The 20,808-nt window shown below is 47.7% G+C and overlaps 1 protein-coding gene and 2 long non-coding RNA genes across 6 annotated transcripts; 1 reads left to right on the top strand and 2 right to left on the bottom strand.

Annotated features, from left to right (window-relative positions):
* The first annotated feature begins 130 nt into the window (after positions 1 to 130).
* LOC102555601 (uncharacterized) lies at positions 131 to 19,615 on the top strand. Of its 4 annotated transcripts, XR_010065482.1 has the most exons (10): positions 4,253 to 4,376; positions 4,926 to 5,112; positions 6,141 to 7,874; positions 8,402 to 8,489; positions 8,833 to 8,881; positions 9,090 to 11,220; positions 14,465 to 14,537; positions 15,681 to 15,792; positions 18,334 to 18,434; positions 19,284 to 19,615. It is a non-coding gene; the product is annotated as an uncharacterized LOC102555601 (long non-coding RNA). The 4 variants fall into 4 exon arrangements; XR_010065481.1 differs by having other exon boundaries at positions 6,141 to 11,220; positions 19,309 to 19,615; XR_005502749.2 differs by lacking the exons at positions 6,141 to 7,874; positions 8,402 to 8,489; positions 8,833 to 8,881; positions 9,090 to 11,220 and having other exon boundaries at positions 131 to 4,376.
* On the bottom strand, positions 2,972 to 6,947 carry LOC120101799 (uncharacterized). Its single transcript, XR_005502751.1, has 2 exons — positions 6,833 to 6,947; positions 2,972 to 5,956 (listed from the first exon to the last, which is right to left on the bottom strand). It is a non-coding gene; the product is annotated as an uncharacterized LOC120101799 (long non-coding RNA).
* LOC134486025 (guanine nucleotide exchange factor subunit RIC1-like) lies at positions 14,824 to 15,577 on the bottom strand (the record flags this gene model as incomplete). Its single annotated transcript, XM_063284797.1, has 2 exons — positions 15,563 to 15,577; positions 14,824 to 15,477 (listed from the first exon to the last, which is right to left on the bottom strand). Coding segments are annotated over exons 1-2 (669 nt in total), but the record flags the coding sequence as incomplete, so codon positions are not given.
* Positions 19,616 to 20,808: the final 1,193 nt, after the last annotated feature.

Below are 20,808 nucleotides of genomic sequence, written 5' to 3'. Positions count from 1 at the left end.
TCATTTCTGAGGTTTTACAAAAAAAAAACAAAAAAACAAAAAAACTTTTCCTTCCTAAGAGAGAGAAAAGGGAGGGTGTCAAGTTGCCTATTTTTTTTCCAAAGGAAAATGAAGATTTAGCTTAAAATGCTTTCCCCAAACAGGAGCGGCATGAAATGGAGAAGCTTAATGGATCTCTCTATGAATAAAATGACAGATAAAACATCTATTTTGCTCACATATTCTTCGTTCACAGACAGTTCATTTCGGTAAATTTCTTACCGCCACCCGCACGTGTCTATTTTCCAAGGGTTTTTTTTTTTGGGGGGGGGGTGATTTCCAGTAAGTTCTGTTGGAGTCTATCACCGGTATTTACAGGGCTGTGCTTAGAGGAAATTGCAGTGAGGGTCACCTCAGCGACAGTCCTATCCACTCAGCCCCTTCCCTGTTTTCCTATTACCTGCAGCCGGCAAGCTCCTGAAATCTTGCTGGGAACAGAATGGGGAGACTCACAGACCTGCAGCTGGGTTAATGGTCACGCCGCTGCGCCCTGCCTTCCACCTTTCTCTAATGAATCTCCCACACAACAATATGGCCGCTAACCTGGAAGGTCAGAACACCGGTAGAGAAGCCCTGCTGGGGTTCCACTGCTCACTGCTCCCCAGAAACAGCAAGTTGAGTGGATGCCACGTGCCCCTAAGCTGTTGACTCCCCATCTTGTGTTCCAGTGGCTTTCTGAAGTCTCTGAAGACCACTGAAGTCTCTCGTGGGACCAGTCTGTGCATTGAGAGATGTCTAACAGCAGCTGACTTTCACCTTTGAGGTTACCTGTAGCACCCATGACAACCAAAACATGTCCTCAGCCATTGCTAAATGGCTGTTGGGGGACAGTCACCCCCAGCTGATGGCTATTGTCCTAAATGCCACCACAATGGGAAATAAAGGGTTTTCACTAAGCCACCTGATTTAAGAATTGAATGCCTTTAATCCCAATTCTCAGAAGGCAGATGGATTCCTGTGAGTTTGGAGCCAGCCTGGTCTACATAGTGAGTTCAGGTTAACCAGGGCTACACAGTGAGACTCTTGTTTCCCCACTCCAAACCCCTCCCCATAAAAGAACGTCACAGGGACCAGAGGAGTAACTAAGACAGAAGCATCAGACAGTGGAGGGGAAGACGGAGTCTGAACCTTGCAGAGGCTGCTGGTTGCGGTGCGGAGAGAGAATGCAGGCTTTGGGGAAGGCTCTGGCTTGGGCTAGAAGAGTCCAGGAAGAAGCAAGCAAGCAGAGGACTGAGTGCTGTTTGGAAGCCATGTTTGTTTTTCAGGTGCTATTATGAAAATACCCGGCAAGAAGTCTGGAAAGACGGCTAAGCGGTAAGGAGCACCAGTCGTTCTTCCAGAGGACCAGAGTTCAGTCCCCTGCATACACATCTGGCAGCTCACAGCCACCTGAGACTCCAGCATAGGGACCTGACACATCAGGCCTCATGTGCACACACCCCCATATACATACACGTAATTAAAAGTGATTTTAAAACTATTGGGCAAGAAGCGATTTAAGGAAGGGCATGTTTGCCTTGGCTCACAGTTCTGTGGGATACATTCAGTCGCAAGGAGGGATCTGTCCACCCTTGTCATGGTGGCCAGGAAGCAGAGAAGGATGGTGAGCCAGAGCTTAATTCTCCTTATTAAACCCAGGACCCCAGCTACATCAATCACAACCCCACATCTGGATGAGTCTTTCCACCTCAGTCAACCCAATGCAGATGATAGTCCCTCACAGACATGCCCAGAGATGTGTTTCCATGGTGATGGTACATCCTGTCAAGCTGAAATGCAAGATGAACCATCGCAGAAGGTGGATCAGAAGGGTGGGGTGTAGGAGTGGCCATGACACTTCTGGGGGATTGAAACCCTTTGTTGAATCAATAGTCAATGTGCCAACTGTCACCCCAAAAAGGACCACAGGGGTAGGTGTAGGGAGAAGAATTAGTCAGACCATGCCATGAGGTTTCTCGCTTATACGGTGGATGGCTGGCAGCATCCTCCTTCCAGAGAGCGATTATGAGGAGAAAATGAGTTCACATTAGGCAGGTGAGATCTCTCGAGAGCATGAGACATTCCAGGTGTCCTGAGCAAGAGCAGACATGGGGTACGTGGACTGTAGTCTCAAGAGAGGAATCTTCAAATTGAGAAGGATGGAGGGAGGGAGCCCCTGCAGAACAGTTGCTTTATTTTGTTAGCATCCCAATGAAATGTGAGCATTTGAAAATCAGGGGCAGATTCCAGCCCTCTTCCCTTCCTCTTTGTGTGCGTGTGTGTGTGTGTGTGTGTGTGTGTGTGTGTGTGTGTGTGTGTGTGTGGTGTAGAGGTCACAGTTCACCTTAGGCATCATCCTATAGGGACCATCCCATGTTATTTATTTGAGATGGAGACTTTGGCTAACTGGACACTTGGGCTAAGCTAGCAGAATAGACAGCCCTAGAGTTGTGCTGCCTTGCAACTCTTCTATCTCCCCATATGAGAGGGAGACAGATTCTTTTTTTAAAACTAACCATGGAGATATACTTTAAGGTCAGCAGTCACCTTCTCCCTTCTTGCCTCTGTCTGATGATTGGATTTCAAAGCAAGAAGGAGTCCTAAACACAGCTGTTTCCTATGGGGCTCTAGATAGGAAAGACCTTTCCCAGCGTTGGAAAGGTTCTGTCCCCCATGGATGGAGACAATCCTGCTGCCTGTGTCCCTACCAGGACATCTGTAGGGGACAGTCTCCTCCCGTTCACCTTGCTTCTGCTCGGTGTCTCCATCCTAAATGGCGGGAGAGAACGGAGGCCAACCTGTAAGGATATAATTTCCTTCCTATTACATTATTCCGTCCCGAGCAGGAGAGACCAAGTGTTTGTCATTTACGAGTGTCATGTCATTACGTTCTGTATTGCAGTGTAATGATCTGCAATGATTAAATGACAAAATGCCAGCTCACTGCCAAAAATTTAAAGTGGCGTGCTTTTATTTGTAGATCAGAAAGCTATTATTAATTCCCATATTGACTTTGCCACAGGAAATAATGCAAGCGGACCAGCAGAGACGGACCGGCAGAGACGGACCAGCAGTAGTAGGTGAGAGGCTGTGCTTAACTGCAACATGTAGGACAAGGTCGCCATCATTCTGGAACCTTCTTCAGAATGCATATCCCTGGCTGAATATATTGGTCTAACAGTCTTGTCACCAGATGAGTGTCAAGTGGCAGGTATCAAAAATATAACCTGACTGGAGTATTTATAGAGAAGATAAACAGGACTTGTGGGCAGGTGGCAAAGAAGACAGAGCGGTCTCCAACCCCCTCGGCCTCATGGTCTTCGCCATCCACCTCTATCCTGGCAGTTAGGGGCGGGCAGATCGGATTTCCTTCTGTTTATCTTCTTTAAGGGGGAAAAAAGTATGGACGATTTCCCTTACGTCATTGAATTACCATAAGAATTTACTGTTGGCAAAATAAACATTTCCTCCCATCCTAGGCTAAAAGTTCTCTCGTGGAGACCTTCGAAATGGGGGGCTGGATTACTGTCCAGCCGTCAAGGCTTTTTAAACAGCTAAAGTTCAGGTCCCCATGACCTCAAGTGTCCCTGAGTGTGAAGAATTCTATTCTGACCTTCCATCTCCCTGACCACCTCTTCCCTCTCTGTTCTCTGCTTGGAACAACATGTTTGCTGCCTGTTCTAGGAGGAGATCTCTCTCAGTGTCTCACAAGCTGGTTGGAGTGACCTGTTTCTTCCTGACCTTCTTTTGTGACGCCCCGCCTCCCCACCAGGGGAAAAGAGAAACACTGTCTTCCTTAATTCCTTCTACAGAGGAGTCTTTTTGTTTGCTTTATACTATTTTACTTTGGTTTTTTGTTTGTTTGTTTGTTTGTTTGTTTGTTTTTTAAAGACTCCGTCCTCAGCCCAGGATATCACGGAACTGGTGATTTCTCCCACCTTCATCTCTCTTCAGTGTGCTATGGCACAGACCTTCTTAAGAAGCACTCTTGCCTTTGAGTTTTCCCTGATGGACGTCACAAAGGCTTCGGATTTGGTTTTAGTTTTCTTCCGAGGTTTCTCCTTTAATGTGAATCCACCTCTCCTGTGTGATCTCCATTTTTATTTTATGCGGTGATCGGTGATCGCTTTGGAGCGTCATTTTGTTTTCGTGAGGGCAGATTGACAGAGGCAAACGAAATGAAGGCACAGGGCACCATCTTGCTTGGCTCCAGCTTTACAGTTTGATGCGCGTGCGCACACAGACGCTCACCTGCCGCTGACCACTCTAGGGAGGTAGTAACAGGAATCCAATTGTGGTTGTAGAGGCAACAGGAATCCAATTGTGGTTGTAGAGGCGTTGACTGCAAGTTTAAGGAGGTAACTAGCGATCTCTGCATTTGCTCCCTCACTGGAGGGAGGTAGGGGAGGGGGTTGCAGGTTTTGTCACCTCTGGCGGGTTGGCAGGAACACAGGGGACGTATTCCTTAGTCAAAGAGCTGCGTGAAGGGACCACTTCCGGGGTGGCGACATTATGACAGCCTCCTTTGGGTTGTGGGTAATGCTTAAAGGTTCCACGGTAGGTAAGGTAGATCTGTGAGATCATCTGTTATTAACCCTTCTGTCCTTTTTACTTCGGCTGTTCTGAATCCCAGCAGCTTTCTTCAGTCGCTTCATTGTCTTCGTGGAAGAAAAGTGCGCAGTGGCTCTAAGTGCGCATGCGTAGTGCTGGCAATCAGGAAGCTGCTTCATTCCGATCTTTTTTTCCCCATGATTTCTTTCAAGCCTTTTATTTCTATGTCTTTTTTGGCAGTGGCTCTTGTTTGGCAGGTGTTGAGAACTAAGTATTCTCTCAGAAGACAATACACAGAAGATCACTGGGTGATTTTTTTTCTTGACATATAAATGGCTTTGTCACTCTGTCCACAGTCATGAATGCATAAAACAGCTGCCAAGAACAGCTCAGGTGGCGGCATGAAGACCTGACACAATAGGTGTGTTCCACCCACGGCTGCAGGGGAGATTTCATTCTGCACATCCCCCACTAGAACACACAGAGCAGTGGGTCAGCCTCTGCCACATGGTTGTGGTTTGTGCATCTGAAATGCTTTCATAAGTAAGTTCTTCTCAGTAAGACGGCCTCCTTCCTGTCCATGTCTCTGTGTGTATGTGTGCACGGCAGGCGTATGTGCAGATATGTGTGAGCATGTACAGGCTATAAGTCAACATCAGCTCTTGAGGTCGATCAATGAGCTTGAAGCTCCCTGATTGGCTAAAGCTACCCCTTAGGCTTTGGGGCCCTGCCCCGCCCTTCTCTCCTCCCCCTCAGTGCTAGCGTTGAGGGTGGCCATTGTGATACCCACATCTTTTGCAGATGCTGAAGATCTAAACTTGGGTCTCCTGCTTATGTGTCAAGAACTTTACTGACTGAACCAGCCCCTAAAACCAGCCCCTCCATGCACCTTTCCAGTGATATCTGCCTCTCTCCCAAACTCTTTGCCTCTTTAGGAATCCAGTTAAATGCACAAAGACAGACACTGGCATTCAGGTGGTCAGTCCTAGAGTACAGTCCAGTCAGTATGGCAAACAGAGCTAAGGCAGGAGGGGGGAAACGGAGAGAGAGGGAGAGGGAGAGAGGGAGGGAGGGAGGGAGGGAGAGAGGGAGGGAGAGAGGGAGGGAGAGAGGAGAGAGGAGAGAGGAGAGAGGAGAGAGAGAGAGAGAGAGAGAGAGAGAGAGAGAGAGAGAGAGAGTGTGTTTTCGATTGGAAAGGGCACTCTGAAAAGGCAAATGCAATGGGATGTAGTGAACAATGGAGGTGGGCAAATTGTGCATGGCACAGTCCCAGAGGGCTTCCAAGAGGAAGTGATATTTGAGTTGAGCATGAATATTGGAGTGTCAATCAATTCAGAATTCAGGAAGCATGTTCCAGGTCATCAGAATGTCAGATATGAAATTGTACCTTAAAAGCAAGCAAAGACAGACGGGAATCAGTCCAGTGTGACGAGATGGCTTTGAACTATCAGAAAGATAAGAACTGACCTCAGAATGGAGGCCATGGGCCAGCCAGCACAATGACTGTCAAATCTGCCTTGCTGGTCTAGGCATGTCTGCCCCTCTCTTATCTCTATTTGTTTTGGTTTTAGTCTGAATCACGCATTTCCCTGTAGTTCTGCGACAATAAGAGACACCACCACAGAAGTACAAGCACTGAGGTTCCAGGGTATAACGCAGTTGTTAAATGTCGATGGGCGTGTGCAGAATTTACCTTGTCTGTGCCAAGGAACACGTATGCGTCCGACAAAATCTGTCAGAGGCAACGGGAGAGAAAAAGCAGGGTGCCCAACTGAACTGGAGTTGAGTGTCTCTTACTCACACAATGAGAAAAGGACCCTCCCCCCCTCTGCCTTCCTTGAAAGGAGAGCTGTCAAGAGGGCAGATCTATCATTAAATCATGACCGGGAGCACAAGGTTGTCTTAGAGACCCTGACCCAAGAGCAGAAGATAGCCGTGGGTGGTAGAGTGCTTGCCTTGTAGGCATGAAGCCCTGACATCAATCCCCATATTGCATAAGTCAATATGCAATCACATATGATAAGCAATCACAGGCCTGTAACCCCATGACTCAGGAGGTGGCAGCAACAGAATCAGAAGTTCAAGTTTACATATGGAGTTCAAGGACAGCTGGATTACGTGAGACCCTGTCAACAAGCAAGCAAACCATGAAGCAGAAAGAAAAGAGGAGAAGAGGAAAGGAGAGGAGAGAAGAGAAAAGAAAACGAAACACTCCGACCTAATCCCGGACATTTTGTGTGAACCAGCCAGGGTCAGCAAATACCTATCATCAGAGTTCTTGTTATGAGAGGGGAAAATCCAACTTCTAGTCCAGCCGAGCATAGTGTCGGACATGACAACAGCAGAGCGAGAATCACTGAAAACCCGAGAAATTCAACATGTACACCTTTTGGGCACCAACAGCTTGGCTTGAACATGACCTGACGTCAAGACACGGCCAAGAGGATGACTAATGAGAGTCAGAATGATGACATCATTAAATGCTGATGACCGCAATCTATTTCATTATGACGGTGCATTTTATTCTTTTCCAGAATGCAGCCAGGCTTCTGGTAAGATAATGATCAATTTTTTTTTAAAGCATATGCAGTCATAGACTTGACCACTGTGATGTTTCATATATGCTCGGCCCGGGGAGGGGCACTATTAGAAGGTGTGACTCTGTTGGAGTAGGTGTGGCCTTTTGCGGTGGGTGTGGCCTTGTTGGAGTGGGTGTGGCCTTGTTGGAGTAGGCGTGTCACTGCGGGTGTGGGCTTTAAGACACTTATCCTAGCTGCTTGGAAGCCAGTCTTCCACTAGCAGCCTTCAGATGAAGATGTAGAGCTCTCAGCTCCTCCTGCACCATGCCTGTCTGGATGCTGCCATGCTCCTGCCTTGATGATGATGGACTAAACCTCTGAACCTGTGAGCCAGCCCCAATTAAATGTTGTCCTTATAGAGTTGCCTTGGTCATGGTGTCTGTTCACAGCAGTAAACCCTAACTAAGACAGCCAGTGAGCACAGAGGTAACCCCCTTCTCATGGAGCCATCCTTTCGACCTCTGCCTAGCTCAGTGATGCCCACTGTGTCCTGGATGCCTCCTACTTGGGATCTCCAGACAGACAGAGGACAAGTCCTTCTACCTGCTTTCACTGGCTCCGCCCCAGCGGAGGTCAGTCCATTTCTGGTCCTGGTCTAGATTCTCCAGCTATGTTAGGGTCATGTGCTCTTTAGTTAATAAGTCTTGCTTTTTCTTAGCACCTCTAACACCCCAGGCTCCAACAAAGTGACAGAGAAAGGCTGCCAGAGATGTTGACATCAATCCTGTGAGTGAGAGGGAGGGTCTGCACCAAATGGCTCTCTTCAAGTTAAGGTTTTGTGCAGCAACACCCTGTTGGGGAAGGATCAAAGTGGGGAACTTGAGGCTGCAGTGAAGGTGGCTACAGTATCCCAGGGGTCCCATCTTCCTAGGACACATTGACACACCTGGGGACAGTGCACACAGGATGGAGACATTGTCACTTAACCTCACACTTGGTATGTGGAGGTTTACCGCACATGATGCTTCCGATATCACTCCCCATGTTAACAGGGACCCTGTTAGGTTCCAATATGACACCATTATGAGCAATTGGGATTCATGTGGCCCCTCGTTTTCATTTAGACCCCCTTACTCTCTTAAAAGGTAGCTGGCCTTTTAATGAGATACATTTCCATATAAACCAGTCAGCAAAAATATGGACTGGGGCATCCCCCTATGACTGTGACCATCAGCTACATTGGCTGGAAAGCCTCCCCACTCTGTGTCCGATCCCCCTTTTCTTCCTGATCACCAATATCTCCATTGTCACAGACAGCCTTGACTGCCTTAATGAACCTGTAAGCTGACCACCACAGTGGCTATCCTGCTGAGGGAAGCAGCCGCTTTTTGGACGCCTGTGGTAAGACCACCCACTTTCATGACGTCCCTCTGATGGCCCAGACTCACTCACAACCCCTACACCAGGGAATAGGGATTTTGGTATTACGGTTGCCACCACTGAGGCCACCATTGCTGCTGCCTTGACCCAGACAGACACTATGGCGGAGACTGTCAATGCTGCAGTCTCTAAGTCAGCTGAGGTGCTGCAGGCACAGTGGGTACTAAATCAACATCTTTATCATGGCGCCCACATTTTACAGCAACAGATCGACTTACTGGCAGAAGAGGTGGCCCTTGTTAGGGACATGGCTCTATTGCCATGCGTCCCCAGGTTTCACTCAATCTGCCTAACTCCTTACCAGGTACACAACACCACTGAAGCCCGACAACAGTTGGCTCCATATCTTAAAGGTACCTGGTCAGACTAATTCCTTAACTATTCTGTACTGTAATGGAGAACATAGCCAACCTCAGTGTGACCTGATTATCTGTGCTCTCCCTAGATGCTGGGTTCTTGGGAGAAGTGTGGGACGATATTGAAAGGCTGCTTGACCTCTCATGAATAGCCACTTATGCTATGATGGGAGGAGCGGTCATAGCAATAATTATTGTGTTTAAGTGTCCCACACAGCATATCTCCAGGCAGCGCTCCATAAACAAAGCAACCCTCCACGTGCTGATGGCTCTCAATTGTGCCCCCCTAAAGAAGTGTTCAAAGCATAGATGGAAGAGATGGGGCCACCTCTGTCAAAACACCAGGGGCTGCGCAGCCGCAAAACCATCTCCTGCAGGAGGACCTAATTGAGGACAGTCTGAGAGACCAAGGATTGCTGGTGCAGACAGTGCCAGCCAATCAGGAACTGTTGTTTAGAAGAGATGCTCTCTTGGAACCAATGGGGCGCGGGCAAGGGTATTAAGGGAGCTTATAGCAGTTCAGAGAGCTTGCTGCTGCGTTTCTCACTTGCTCCCGGAGTCTGTATTGCTTGTTCCGTGCTACCTTCCCTCTAACTCCCAAGGACAGGTATGGAGTAGTCCAGATACTTACTCATGGGCAGCAGAGACTCGCCTAATGAAGAAAACTGTAAAGGAACGGGAGATACAAACACAGAACCACAAGAAGGAAACACAGAGCCTTGGCCAGGTGCTCAGTGACACAGGAGATAGGGTTACAGTGCAGTTGGACATTAACGTCAGTAATTCAGTAGGAAAGGTGGTTAGGAGATGGATGTTGGGGTCCCCTACCCCATTAACAACACACTGCTGGGTATAAGGCTGTTGAGTGCCCCTGAAATAGGCCGCCCTGTGATCATGTGCATCCCTGTACTGAAGATCAGAACGGACCCAGAGATCATTCCCACCATCTTTAGAGACAGCAGGCAGGAAACCAGTCACGACCTGAGCCTTGACTAGGGAGGAAGTCAACACCCCTCTCCGTGTACCTTCAGTCTACACTCCAAAGGAGTCGGATCCACTTCGACGTTGAACGTTGTCTTGACAAATTCTATCCCCAAGTACCAGAGCCCGACTCTCCAAAATCTCTCTTGGAAGACAGAATTCTCAAACACGGGGCGTTCTCAACACTGCTAAGGTCCCTACACTTCCGTACACTCGGTAACAGGGGGAGCACATTTTGTTGGAAGAGATGTTACATGACGGTCCCCGGAGCTCACATTCAGCTGACTTCAGTGTGTTGACCAAAAATAGAAACTGGCTTACATACCCTTCCATTTTTAGGGAAGGTGAAGACATAGATTTCGACACTTGATTTTCTTAGCTCTGGGAACACTGTAGGCTAAACTGCTTGGCCCCGAGGGACCTCTTTGCTATTGGCTGCCCTGGGCAGGGTGATAGATTTAAAATTCATTCCTGACATCCAGTTGACACGGGGTTTTAAAAGCGTGTTTAATATTGCACTGGTCGCCACTTCTGCTCACAAAGAGTTCAGCTGCCACTGGCTTCCGGTTCTTGTTCCTCATTTGGTGGTTTCTTCAACTTCAGCCCCAGTCTATTGTCTGACCTGGGTGCTAGTCTCTAGGTGGGAAGAGAGGCGATGAACAGGTTGAGAGCAAGGAAAGCTGAAACACACCACGCCTCACGCCAGTAGCCTTGCAGGAAAGGATTGAAGGCTGCTGGGCACAGCGTCATTCCTGTCTTTCCCTGTGCCCTGTCAGTGCTCCGTGGGGTCAGTCAGCTGGCTCGGTGTCTTAGTCAGGGTTCCTATTCCTGCACAAACATCAGGACCAAGAAGCAAGATGGGGAGGAAAGGGTTTATTCAGCTTACACTTCCGCATTGCTGTTCATCACCAAAGGAAGTCAGGACTGGAACTCAAGCAGGTCAGGAAGCAGGAGCTGATGCAGAGGCCATGGAGGGATGTTACTTACTGGCTTGCTTCCCCTGGCCTGCTCAGCTTGCTCTCTTATAGAACCCAAGACCACCAGCCTAGGGGATGGCACCACCCACAATGGGCTGGGTCCTCCCCTCTTGATCACTAGGTGAGAAAATGCCTTACAGCTGGGTCTCATGGAGTCATTTCCTCAACTTCTCCTTTCTCCTTTCTCTGTGGTATCTCCAGCTTGTATCAAGTTGACACACAAAACCAGCCAGAACACTTGGGAATCCATAGGTTTCAAACACACATAGGCTGATGGTTTGTTTTCCATCCGAAACTTCTTTCTGAGACCGGCGTCTCTTTGAGAAAAGATGACAGGTGGCCTGCGTCTCCCCCGCTCTCCTGAACTTTGAGGAACAGGTAGGATGAGACAACGCATAGAGGCTTGAAATGATGAAATTATGAAATGATGCTGCCTGGGGTCCTAGAATATGTTATCAGGATACAAAATTTGCCATGAATTTTGGAAGTTGGGAGCATAATGTATGTTCTACTTAAGCAAAAGACACTTGGAAAGGTGTAGTGAGAACTAGCTGAGTAAGATCTTGCATAAGGACCTTTCATAATATAGAGGCGAATGCTTGCAGCCAACTACTGGACTGAGAACGGGGTCCCCAATGGAGCAGTTAGAGAAAGGACTGAGGTAAGTGAGGGGGTTTGCAACCCCATAGGAAGAACAATATCAACCAACCAGATCCCCAGAGCTCCCAGGGACTAAACCACCAACCAAAGAGTACACATGGAGGAACCTATGGCTTCAGCTGCGTATGTAGCAGAGGACGGCCTTTTGGGGCATCAATAGGAAGAGGGGCCCTTGGTCCTGGAAAGGCTTGATGCCCTAGTGTAGGGGAATGCCAGGGCAGGGGAGGTGGGAGGGAGTGGGAGGGAGCACCCTCATGGAGGCAGAGGGTGGGGGATGGGTTGGGTGGTTTCCACAGGGGAAACTGGGGAAAGGGAAAACATTTGAAACGTAAATAAAGAAAATCTCCTATAAAAGAAAAAAGCTGGTTTCTACCCCCTGCCATGAAACCTGTAAGCTGTGTGACTTTCAGAAAATGACCTGACTTCTCTGAATGTTATATTTCTGTGAAAGGGCAACTATGACTGCTATCTACCTCCAGGACAAGGTCAGGATGTATGAGTACACATGAGCTCAATGCTCATGACATCTCCTGAGTCAAAGGGATTGGCCACCCTCCGTCTCAGCTGCACACCCCTTGACTGTGGATTCTCCAGGAGGATAACAGGAGCATGGGCAAGCCTCACTGAGGAAAAGGAGGGGTGTATACAGTGCTTTGCTCTGCTTCCCTGAAGCCCACTCCATCCATAATGGGTACAGGAGGGCAAGCGACGGGTGCAGGGTCCAGTGGATGGGTAGGAGACTCAATGGATGGGGATGTCATCATGCCTGGAGGGTACATCGTGCCTGGAGGCTGTCAATATCCAAGCTATCATTAACAAGCCGTTCATACACACGCAGTGTTTATGATGCAGGCTATACACAGTGACCAGGAATGGCCAGCAAAATCGAGGTGGTCCTTTCTGATTTCCATTTCAGAAGACAAATCTCTCATCAGACCGGAAACGTATAAAACAGATTGTGGACTGGCACACACATGAAGAAAATGTGCATCTTCATAGGGCGTGTCTGAGACTCGTGTAATAGAATCAAGAGTATTCTGTGGTGTTGGTGTGTGTGTGGTGTAGATACAAGATGAGGAGCAGGGAGAGAGAAGCAGTGTCCAGCTCTGCAGAGGCAGTCAGTGGGAGGCCTTTTATGTCTCAATACAGAACTTATAGTTATTAAAAAAAATCTCAGGAGTGGGAAGATGGGCAGTTAAAAGGCTTGCCTCTGAAGCATGAAGAACTGGGCTCTGTTCTTAGAAACCCCCAACCCCTCACCAAAACGCTGTGGCAGTGTATGCTCATAGCTCCCGTGCTAGGGTGCCAGAAGCTGTGGTTTCCCCGTGGTTGGCAAGGCAACCAACCTGGGCAGCAAAACCCCAGCCAGCAAGAGATCCTCCCTGGAAAACAGCTCTGCTGTCTCTTGAAGTATGACACCCGAGGTTGACCTCTGGCCTCTGCCTACTTGTGCACACCTGTGTTCATGCAAGAACACATGTGTGCACTTGCACATACTCATGTAGACACACACACACACACACACACACACACACACACACACACAAATCCCATTCCTAGGTAACCAATCTAATTCCATTTAACCACAGAGTTTGCTAAACTTAGTTATGAGTTTCAACTGGCACCTGTGATGGACAGGATTTTGTCACTTTAAAACGGACCAAGGTGAATCACCGGTGAAGGGGGAAGCTCACTTGAATTTCAATTTTGGCCCAGATGCGAATCTGTGAGACTTGATGGATGGATGACAGAGGGCCCATGGTGGGTGGGGCCATCCCTGACTGGGTAGCCCCTCGTTGTGTAAGAGGTGCAGCTGAAAGTAAGGGCTAGGAGAAAGCGAGCCACACTCCTCCATGGGCTCTGCCTCAAGCTCCTGCCTTCAGTTCCTGCCTCAGCTTCCTTCAGCGACAGGCTGTAACCTCTAAGATGAGCTAAGCCTCTTTCTCCCCAAGTTGCTTTTAGATGGGTTAAGTTTGTCTCACCAACAGGAAGTGACCTATGATGCGTGGCTGTTGTGGACAAACTTAGGTCTTCCCCATGTGCTACGCTTTTCTGACAGCCATCTCCCCGCCTGTATTGAACAGTGCTTTGAAACGCTCAGGCAGTTAACACTGCTTGTTGTCATGGACACGTGCCCTACTTTTTCTCTCTCTCCAAAGAACCAGCGACATCTTCTCTGTGAATTGATTCTCTCCTGAACCTCACGTGACGCTGGTACTTCCCAGTAACGCACTGCCAGACACAGTCCTGGGTACCAGGATGCAGGGGCAGGCGACAAGATCAGCTGGAACAGTCAAGCCTAAACCGGTTTCACCGACCGAATGTGCAGCAGTAGTTTGAGTCTGCAAAGTGCCATGGCTACCGGAGTGACCCAGCAATGGATGAGAGGCTGAAGGGACTCCATTACGGTTTCTATGCTAAACTGCTGGCACGTTGTTTGCTAGAATAACAATGAATGCTACGGGGTTGGGGATTTAGCTCAGTGGTAGAGCGCTTGCCTAGCAACCGGAAGGCCCTGGGTTCGGTCCCCAGCTCTGGAAAAACAAAAACAAAAACAAAAACAAAAACAAAAAACAATGAATGCTACTCCATAGATGGAGAAGAAAAGAAAATACAAGACCTTGGATTCTCTCTAACGTAATCTCCCTCTGCCTGTCACTCCTTTGCTCCTCTCTGGCCCCCACTGGCCTTCTCTTTGTAGCTAGGCAAGCCCATCACTTGAGTGACTTGTTTGTATGGTCTCTTTGTCTCAGCTGTTCTTCCCTTTACCCTCGGTATTTAGTGTCCTTATTTATTTGAATCCTATAGAAATGTCACCTCCCTTAAGGGAGGCTTGACCATCGTATCTATAAGGGAAGCGCTGGCCTTGTTTATTCCTCAAGGCTTTCTTTCTTAAATAATTGTCACAGCAAGTATGAGTGATGTGGATCTCCTTCTGTCTTCCTGTATCTATCTGCTTTAGGATTACTCTTAGCCAAGGAAGGAATCAGCTCTGTCCATGTTACAGAAATCCCAAGAACTTAACCTGGTGCCAGGTGGGTAGCAGGTACCCCATGAATATTAATAAACAGAGTGGATGGAAAATGGATGGATGGGTGGATGGATGGATGGATAGATAGATGCATAAATGGATGGATGGATACTTGGATGGATGGATGGATGGATGGATGATGTCTGGATACATAGATGTACAGATAGATAAATGGATGGATGTATGGTGGATAGACAGATGATGGATGTATAGATAAATGGATGGAAGGATATGTAGATTGAAGAATACATAATGGATGGATGGATGACTAGATGGATGATGGATGATGGATGGATGGGTGGGTGGATGAATGGGTGGATGATAGATGGATGGATGGATGATGGATGAATGGATGAAGGGATGGATGATGGTTGGGTGACGGTTGGATTTGTAGATGGATGGATAGAGAAGTGGATGGATGGATGGATATTTGGATGGATGAATGGATGGATAGATGATGGATGGTTGGATGGATGGATGGATAGATGATGGATGGATGGATGATGGATGGATGATGGATGGATGGTTGGATGGATAGATGGTTGGATGGATGGATGGATGGATGGATGGATGGATAGATGGTTGGATGGATAGATGGTTGGATGGATGGATGGTTGGGTGGATGGATGGATAGATAATGGATGAAGGGATGGGTGATGGATGGATGATGGTTGGGTGGATGGATAGATGGTTGGATGGATGGATGGATGATGGATGGATGGATGGATGGTTGGGTGGATGGATGGATGATGGATGGATGGATGGATGGATGAAGGGATAGGTGATGGATGGGTGGATGGATAGATGGTTGGGTGGATGGATGGATGATGGATGGATGGATATGTAGATGGATGGATGGATGATGGATGGATGGATGGTTGGGTGGATGGATGGATGGATGATGGATGGATGGATGAAGGGATGGGTGATGGATGGATCGATGACTAGACTGGTGAAAGAATGGATGAGTAGAGGGGTAGAAGAATTGGATGTGTGGTTAAATGAATAAAAAGTGAAGAAGAGAAGAACAGAAATAAAGTACATTAGGACCTATAAACAAAAATGAATCACAAAAGCCAAATTTAAAACAGAAAAATTCTTGTGTACTTTAGTTTAAGTCTCTTGTTTCTTCCTTTTGCTCTTCTAGTAAATATTATCTGGATCACAGAGCACGTTTGGCAGTGGGCAGAGACAGCTAAATCTTAAAAGCAAAGACTACACAGAAGGCATAGGGAGATCAAAGGAAAAGATCCACACAGGTAAAACAACGGCCAGAAAATGCCCTGCACGTCAGACCTGTCCACCCGGGCCTCGTCAGGAATTATTCTGGCTTATGTATGAAGCTCAAAGTTTCATTTTTCAGATGTGAGGTTTTAAGTCGTGCTAATTCTTCCAAAATTCTATCCCCCTTCCCAAGTGTAGCTTGAGACCCATCTCAGTTACATTCTCTTTGCGGTGGTAAAATATCCCGACAAAGCCCCTCAAGGGAGAAAGGTTGGCCTTGGTGTAGGGTTCCAGAGGGATACAGTCGATCATTTCATTCAAAACAAGTGATGCACACACAGGCTTGGAGGTCACTACTGGTCTAGGCCTTTTAACCACAGGAACGTGGGCAGCTTCAGGTGACTGGGCAAGGCACAAAGGAGGGTGGGTGATGTTGACAACTGACTGCAACTTGAATGTGAAGTGTTCCTATCTGACTCAGGTGCTTCGGGACTGGACACACAGCTGAGGGAGCTGTCTTGCAAGATTGTAGCATCTTTAAAGGTGAAAGGAAGTAGGTCACTGTGGGGGCAAGCAAGCCTTGGAGTTATATCCTGGCCTTGCTTCCAACTTGCTCTCTGCTTCCCGATCTTCCCTGAGGTGACCGAACACCTGTTGCCATGCCTCCCTGATCCCATGGGACTGTGCCCTCCCCCACACACGCCTCAATCCCCTGCCAATCCGGAGACAAACCAACCAAACCTTCCTTTCTTAACCAGTTTTCCATGGGAATCTTATTACAACAACGAGAAAGAAAACTCTGATAGCAACCTTCATGCAAATGTGGTCCGATGCAGAAAGAAGAATGACCTGACATTTTCTTTCTTTCTTTTTTTTTTTTTTAAAGAATTTATTTTATGTATGTGAGTACACTGTAGCTGTCTTCATGACACCAGAAGAAGGCATCGGATCTCATTACAGATGGTTTTGAGCCACCATGTGGTTGCTGGGATTTGAACTCAGGACCTCTGGGACAGCAGTCAGTGCTCCTAACCACTGAACCATCTCTCCAGCCCCTGACCTGGCATTTTTCTGTTGGAATCACATTGGGGCGGGAGGTGGGGGCGCTAAAACCCTCTCATTGGGAGAATTCAGGTCACGTGATCGGCTCTAATTGCAGAGAGGCAAGCTCTGGGTTTTCCCTGCCTCTGTCTTCCAGGGAGTTCAGGGGCAAGGGAGATGTAAATGGCTTTTGGAAATTCATTTGCCAATTTCCGCTGCCTCTGCCCATTATGACTTGGGAAGGGCGGGATAAAAGGCCAGTTCATCCATCCTTCCGGCGGACAAATTGAGAATGAGGTTCTCTCCCAAAGCAAAGAGCTCAACTTCAGGTAATGCATTATATTTTGAGCACCGAATGTTTGACAATACATTTCACGGCTCATTTCCTGCTACTTGTGAACGCTAGTAAACACTCAGAGAGAAAAATACACATTTTTCATGTCAAATATCCTTGCAGCTCCCCCTCCTCCGGCTTGTCAACAGTTAAGCGGACCCCTCTGAGGATGGTCTGCTCACAATATAATCTTCTGCGACACTAAACCTTAATCTGTCTTAAAACTCCTATTGTTTCTAGCTAAAAAGTTCTTGCAGAAGTATTTCACGGAGCACATCTGCTTTCATGGCGGAGAGTAAATTGTATAATCAGAGGCACCCTAACCCATGCTGAATTGGCTTTCCCAGTCCAAATTCAAGAACTTCACCTGGATTACTCTCGCCATCGATCCAGATAATTCAGTATCATCATGTTTTCTCCCACCTAGGCAGGACTTATTTCTCTCTGAAATGGGCTCGCGGCATAATAATAGATGAGAAAAAAGACATTATTGGTGACGCTGGTGTCATTGAACTCCACACTTCCCAGCCAGACCTAGAACTGAGGAGCTTCCAAAGTCTCCCAAAATAACCTCAATAAAAAAAAAAGACTTCAACACGCTGTTTATTAAGAAGGAAAGTACGAAGAAGTCCAGCATTGCATGTAGCAACTGTTCTGTTAGCTTTCACTGCCAACTGGGCACAGCCTGGAGTTACCTAAGAAGGTAGTCTCCATTAAGAGATTTTCCAGATTAGATTGCCACGCCCATGTTAATTGATACCCACTCTGGGACATACCATTGCTTAGGAAGGTGGTCCTTGGCGGTATAAGAAAAATTAGTTAGCTTCAGGGTCCTGCCTTGAGTTCCTGCCCTGACTTCCGTCATGCATGACTGGTAGTGTAAACTAAATGACCACCTTTCTCCTTTGGTCAGAGCGTTTCACACAGCAACAGCGTGAACCTAGGACACGGACCTCCCGTAGATGCTTGCATTGGTCTGTTTCATGCTCAACGCCCAGCCTGTTAGCTCAGGTCTTCCGTGCTGCATCTCCCCACAGCCTTTCTGTACCACCAAGTGAGGCAGAGCTCTCCACCTGCCCCTCCTCTCACCCCTGACAGCTGTAGAATGGGTGTCACCAGGCATAAGCAGCCTGCCTGGTGGAGGCAGGACCAAGCCACATACATGATGCAACATCTCCAACTGTATGTGTCCCCCTCACAGGTTCGAGGGTTTGAAGACGGGGCCTCCAGCTGATGGCTGTTCCAAGAGGTTGCAGAACCTTTTAGTAAAAATGTCTAGTTGGCAGGCTTGGAGGTGTAGAGGTAAGCTGTGTGGGTTATAGTGGGTTATAGGGGTACACTATAAGTGAAGGCTGAGCTCTCTGTTTCCTGATCGGAATAAAACCCGATATAATAAAAACTAAGATAAAAAATATCCCAAAGTGAAAGGAACCAGAGTGGCTAATGTTCAGTTCCACATCTATTTAGCCAAATAGAAGCCATCTATGGATTCTTCACCCCTTGCTTTAACTAACAAAAGGTTGAAAATACTTAGGGGAAATTTATATTTTCACTGAACCTGTATAGACTCTTTCTTTTCACTATTCCATAAACATTATGACCAAGTCACTATTAACAGCTAATTTACACAATCTTTGACCCAAACCCAATGATGATTTACAATGCACAGGACGGGTGGGGCTTGAGAGGTGGCTCGGAACCTAAGCGAATACTGCTCCTTCAGTGTACTGTGACTCAGCACCCATGGTAGGCTGTAAGACCACCTCTGACCTCACCTCTCAGGAGATCTGCTGGCCTCTTCTGGCCTCTGTGTGCACTGTGCTCGTGCACACATAGGCACAAACACACACCTAGGCACACCCACCCACACTCGTGATCAGGAAGTTACAGAGGCTTCCGGAGAATGCTTCAGTGCAACACCAATAGAAAGGATTTCTGCACACTTCTTCCGTGGTTTTTTTTGTTTTGTTTTGTTGGGTTTTTTTTTTTTTTGTTTTGTTTTGTTTTGTTTTTGAGATGGAGTACCCCTACAGAGCTCAGATGGGTCCAAAATTCATGATGCTCTTCCTTCCTCGGTCCCCCAAGTGCTAGATTGTAGGTGTAGGCAGTCACACCAAGCTAACCTGAGACCTCCTCCCTCGCATCCTTGAGGGACCCTGGACAAATCCTCGCTCAGATCCGGAGGGACGACTGCGTATCCAGAGCAATACCGTTGGCACACAGATCAGGGTGAGGACTGTTAACGGGCCGTTTCACATCCTTTGTGAATCCCAGAGAGCGGCACATGGAGGGGACGCCCCACCATCCTGGAATGTGCCTGTGGACACCGCCTTCCACACCGGCAGTAGCGTGTCTCGGGTGTCTCCTGTAGATCTGCATTCCCTCTCGTTTTGCACAGGAGCAGGCATTCTTTTTGTCTTCCAACCACCACAGCCCCAGCACCCAGCAGCTCGCAGAAGCTTAATAAATGTTTGATATAAAAATAATTGAACAATCCCACCTCTGCCACTGTTTAGCTGTGTGGCTTCGGGTTAGTTGATTTCTCTGGAGCTCCTACCTTATTAAAGAGCGGGGTGTCATATCCTGCTATTGCCAAGGTCCCCATAAATGTACACATTCCGGGTCACTTAATTCAGTTCTCTCTCGGCATTTAAGTATATTATTTCCATTGTCCAGCCAGGGCGGGCCCAAGCTAGCCGTGTGCCACTTAGTTGGCCTTTGAATCTGAGAAACGTTCAGATTCCGACACTGTTCTCCTTGAAAGAGGCATTTGCTGCTTTCCTTTGATGGTGGTGGTGGTGATGATAGTGGTGGTGGTGGTGATGATGATGATGATGATGATGATGCCCTGTCTTCATAAGAGAAGGTCTAGAAAATACAGCAGGATGATCAGACAGCAAAGCAGACATTCAGCCTTTGTGTGTTTGTCCTCCTGGCTCAGCTTTCTGTTTATTACTAGCAATAGATTTAGTGTGTGTGTGTGTATGTGTGTGTGTGTGTGTGTGTGTGTGTGTGTGTTGTATGTGTGGTGTATGTGTGTGTGTGTGTGGTGTATGTGTGTGTCTGTGGTGTATGTGTAGGTGTGTGGTGTGGTGTGTGTGTGTGGTGTGTATGTGTGTGTGTATGTGTGGTATGTGTGTGGTGTGGTGTGTGTGTGGTGTGTGTGGTGTATGTGTATGTGTGTGGTGTTGTGTGTGTGTGTGGTGTGGTGTGTGTGTGTGGTGTGTGTGGTGTATGTGTATGTGTGTGGTGTGGTGTGTGTGTGTGTGGTGTGTGGTGTATGTGTATGTGTGGTGTGTGTGTGGTGTGTATGTGTGGTGTGTGTGGTATGTGGTGTGTGTGGTATGTGGTGTGTGTGTGGTGTGTGTGTGGTGTATGTGTATGTGTGGTGTGTATGTGTGGTGTGTGTGGTATGTGGTGTGTGTGTGTGTGTGGTGTGTGTGTGTGTGGTGTGTGTGTGTGTGGTGTGTGTGTGCATGTGTACAGGTATTGTATATGTGTGTGTATTGTATATGTGTGTATGTGTTTGTGTTGTACATGGGCATGTGTTTGTGTCTGTGCCCCCTGCCCCCAGGAAGGAAACAGAAAGTGCAAAGGCCTTGTAGGAGAAGCAGTGTGGCCTGTAACAGAAGCAGGAGACACTGCGGAGAGAGGCAAGGAGGAAGGACTGAAGGCC

The sequence above is a fragment of the Rattus norvegicus genome, chromosome 3, assembly GCF_036323735.1.
Source record: "Rattus norvegicus strain BN/NHsdMcwi chromosome 3, GRCr8, whole genome shotgun sequence".
Lineage (NCBI taxonomy): Eukaryota > Metazoa > Chordata > Mammalia > Rodentia > Muridae > Rattus > Rattus norvegicus.
The sequence above is the reverse complement of the archived record's forward strand: the minus strand, read 5'-3'. Positions and strand labels throughout refer to the sequence as shown.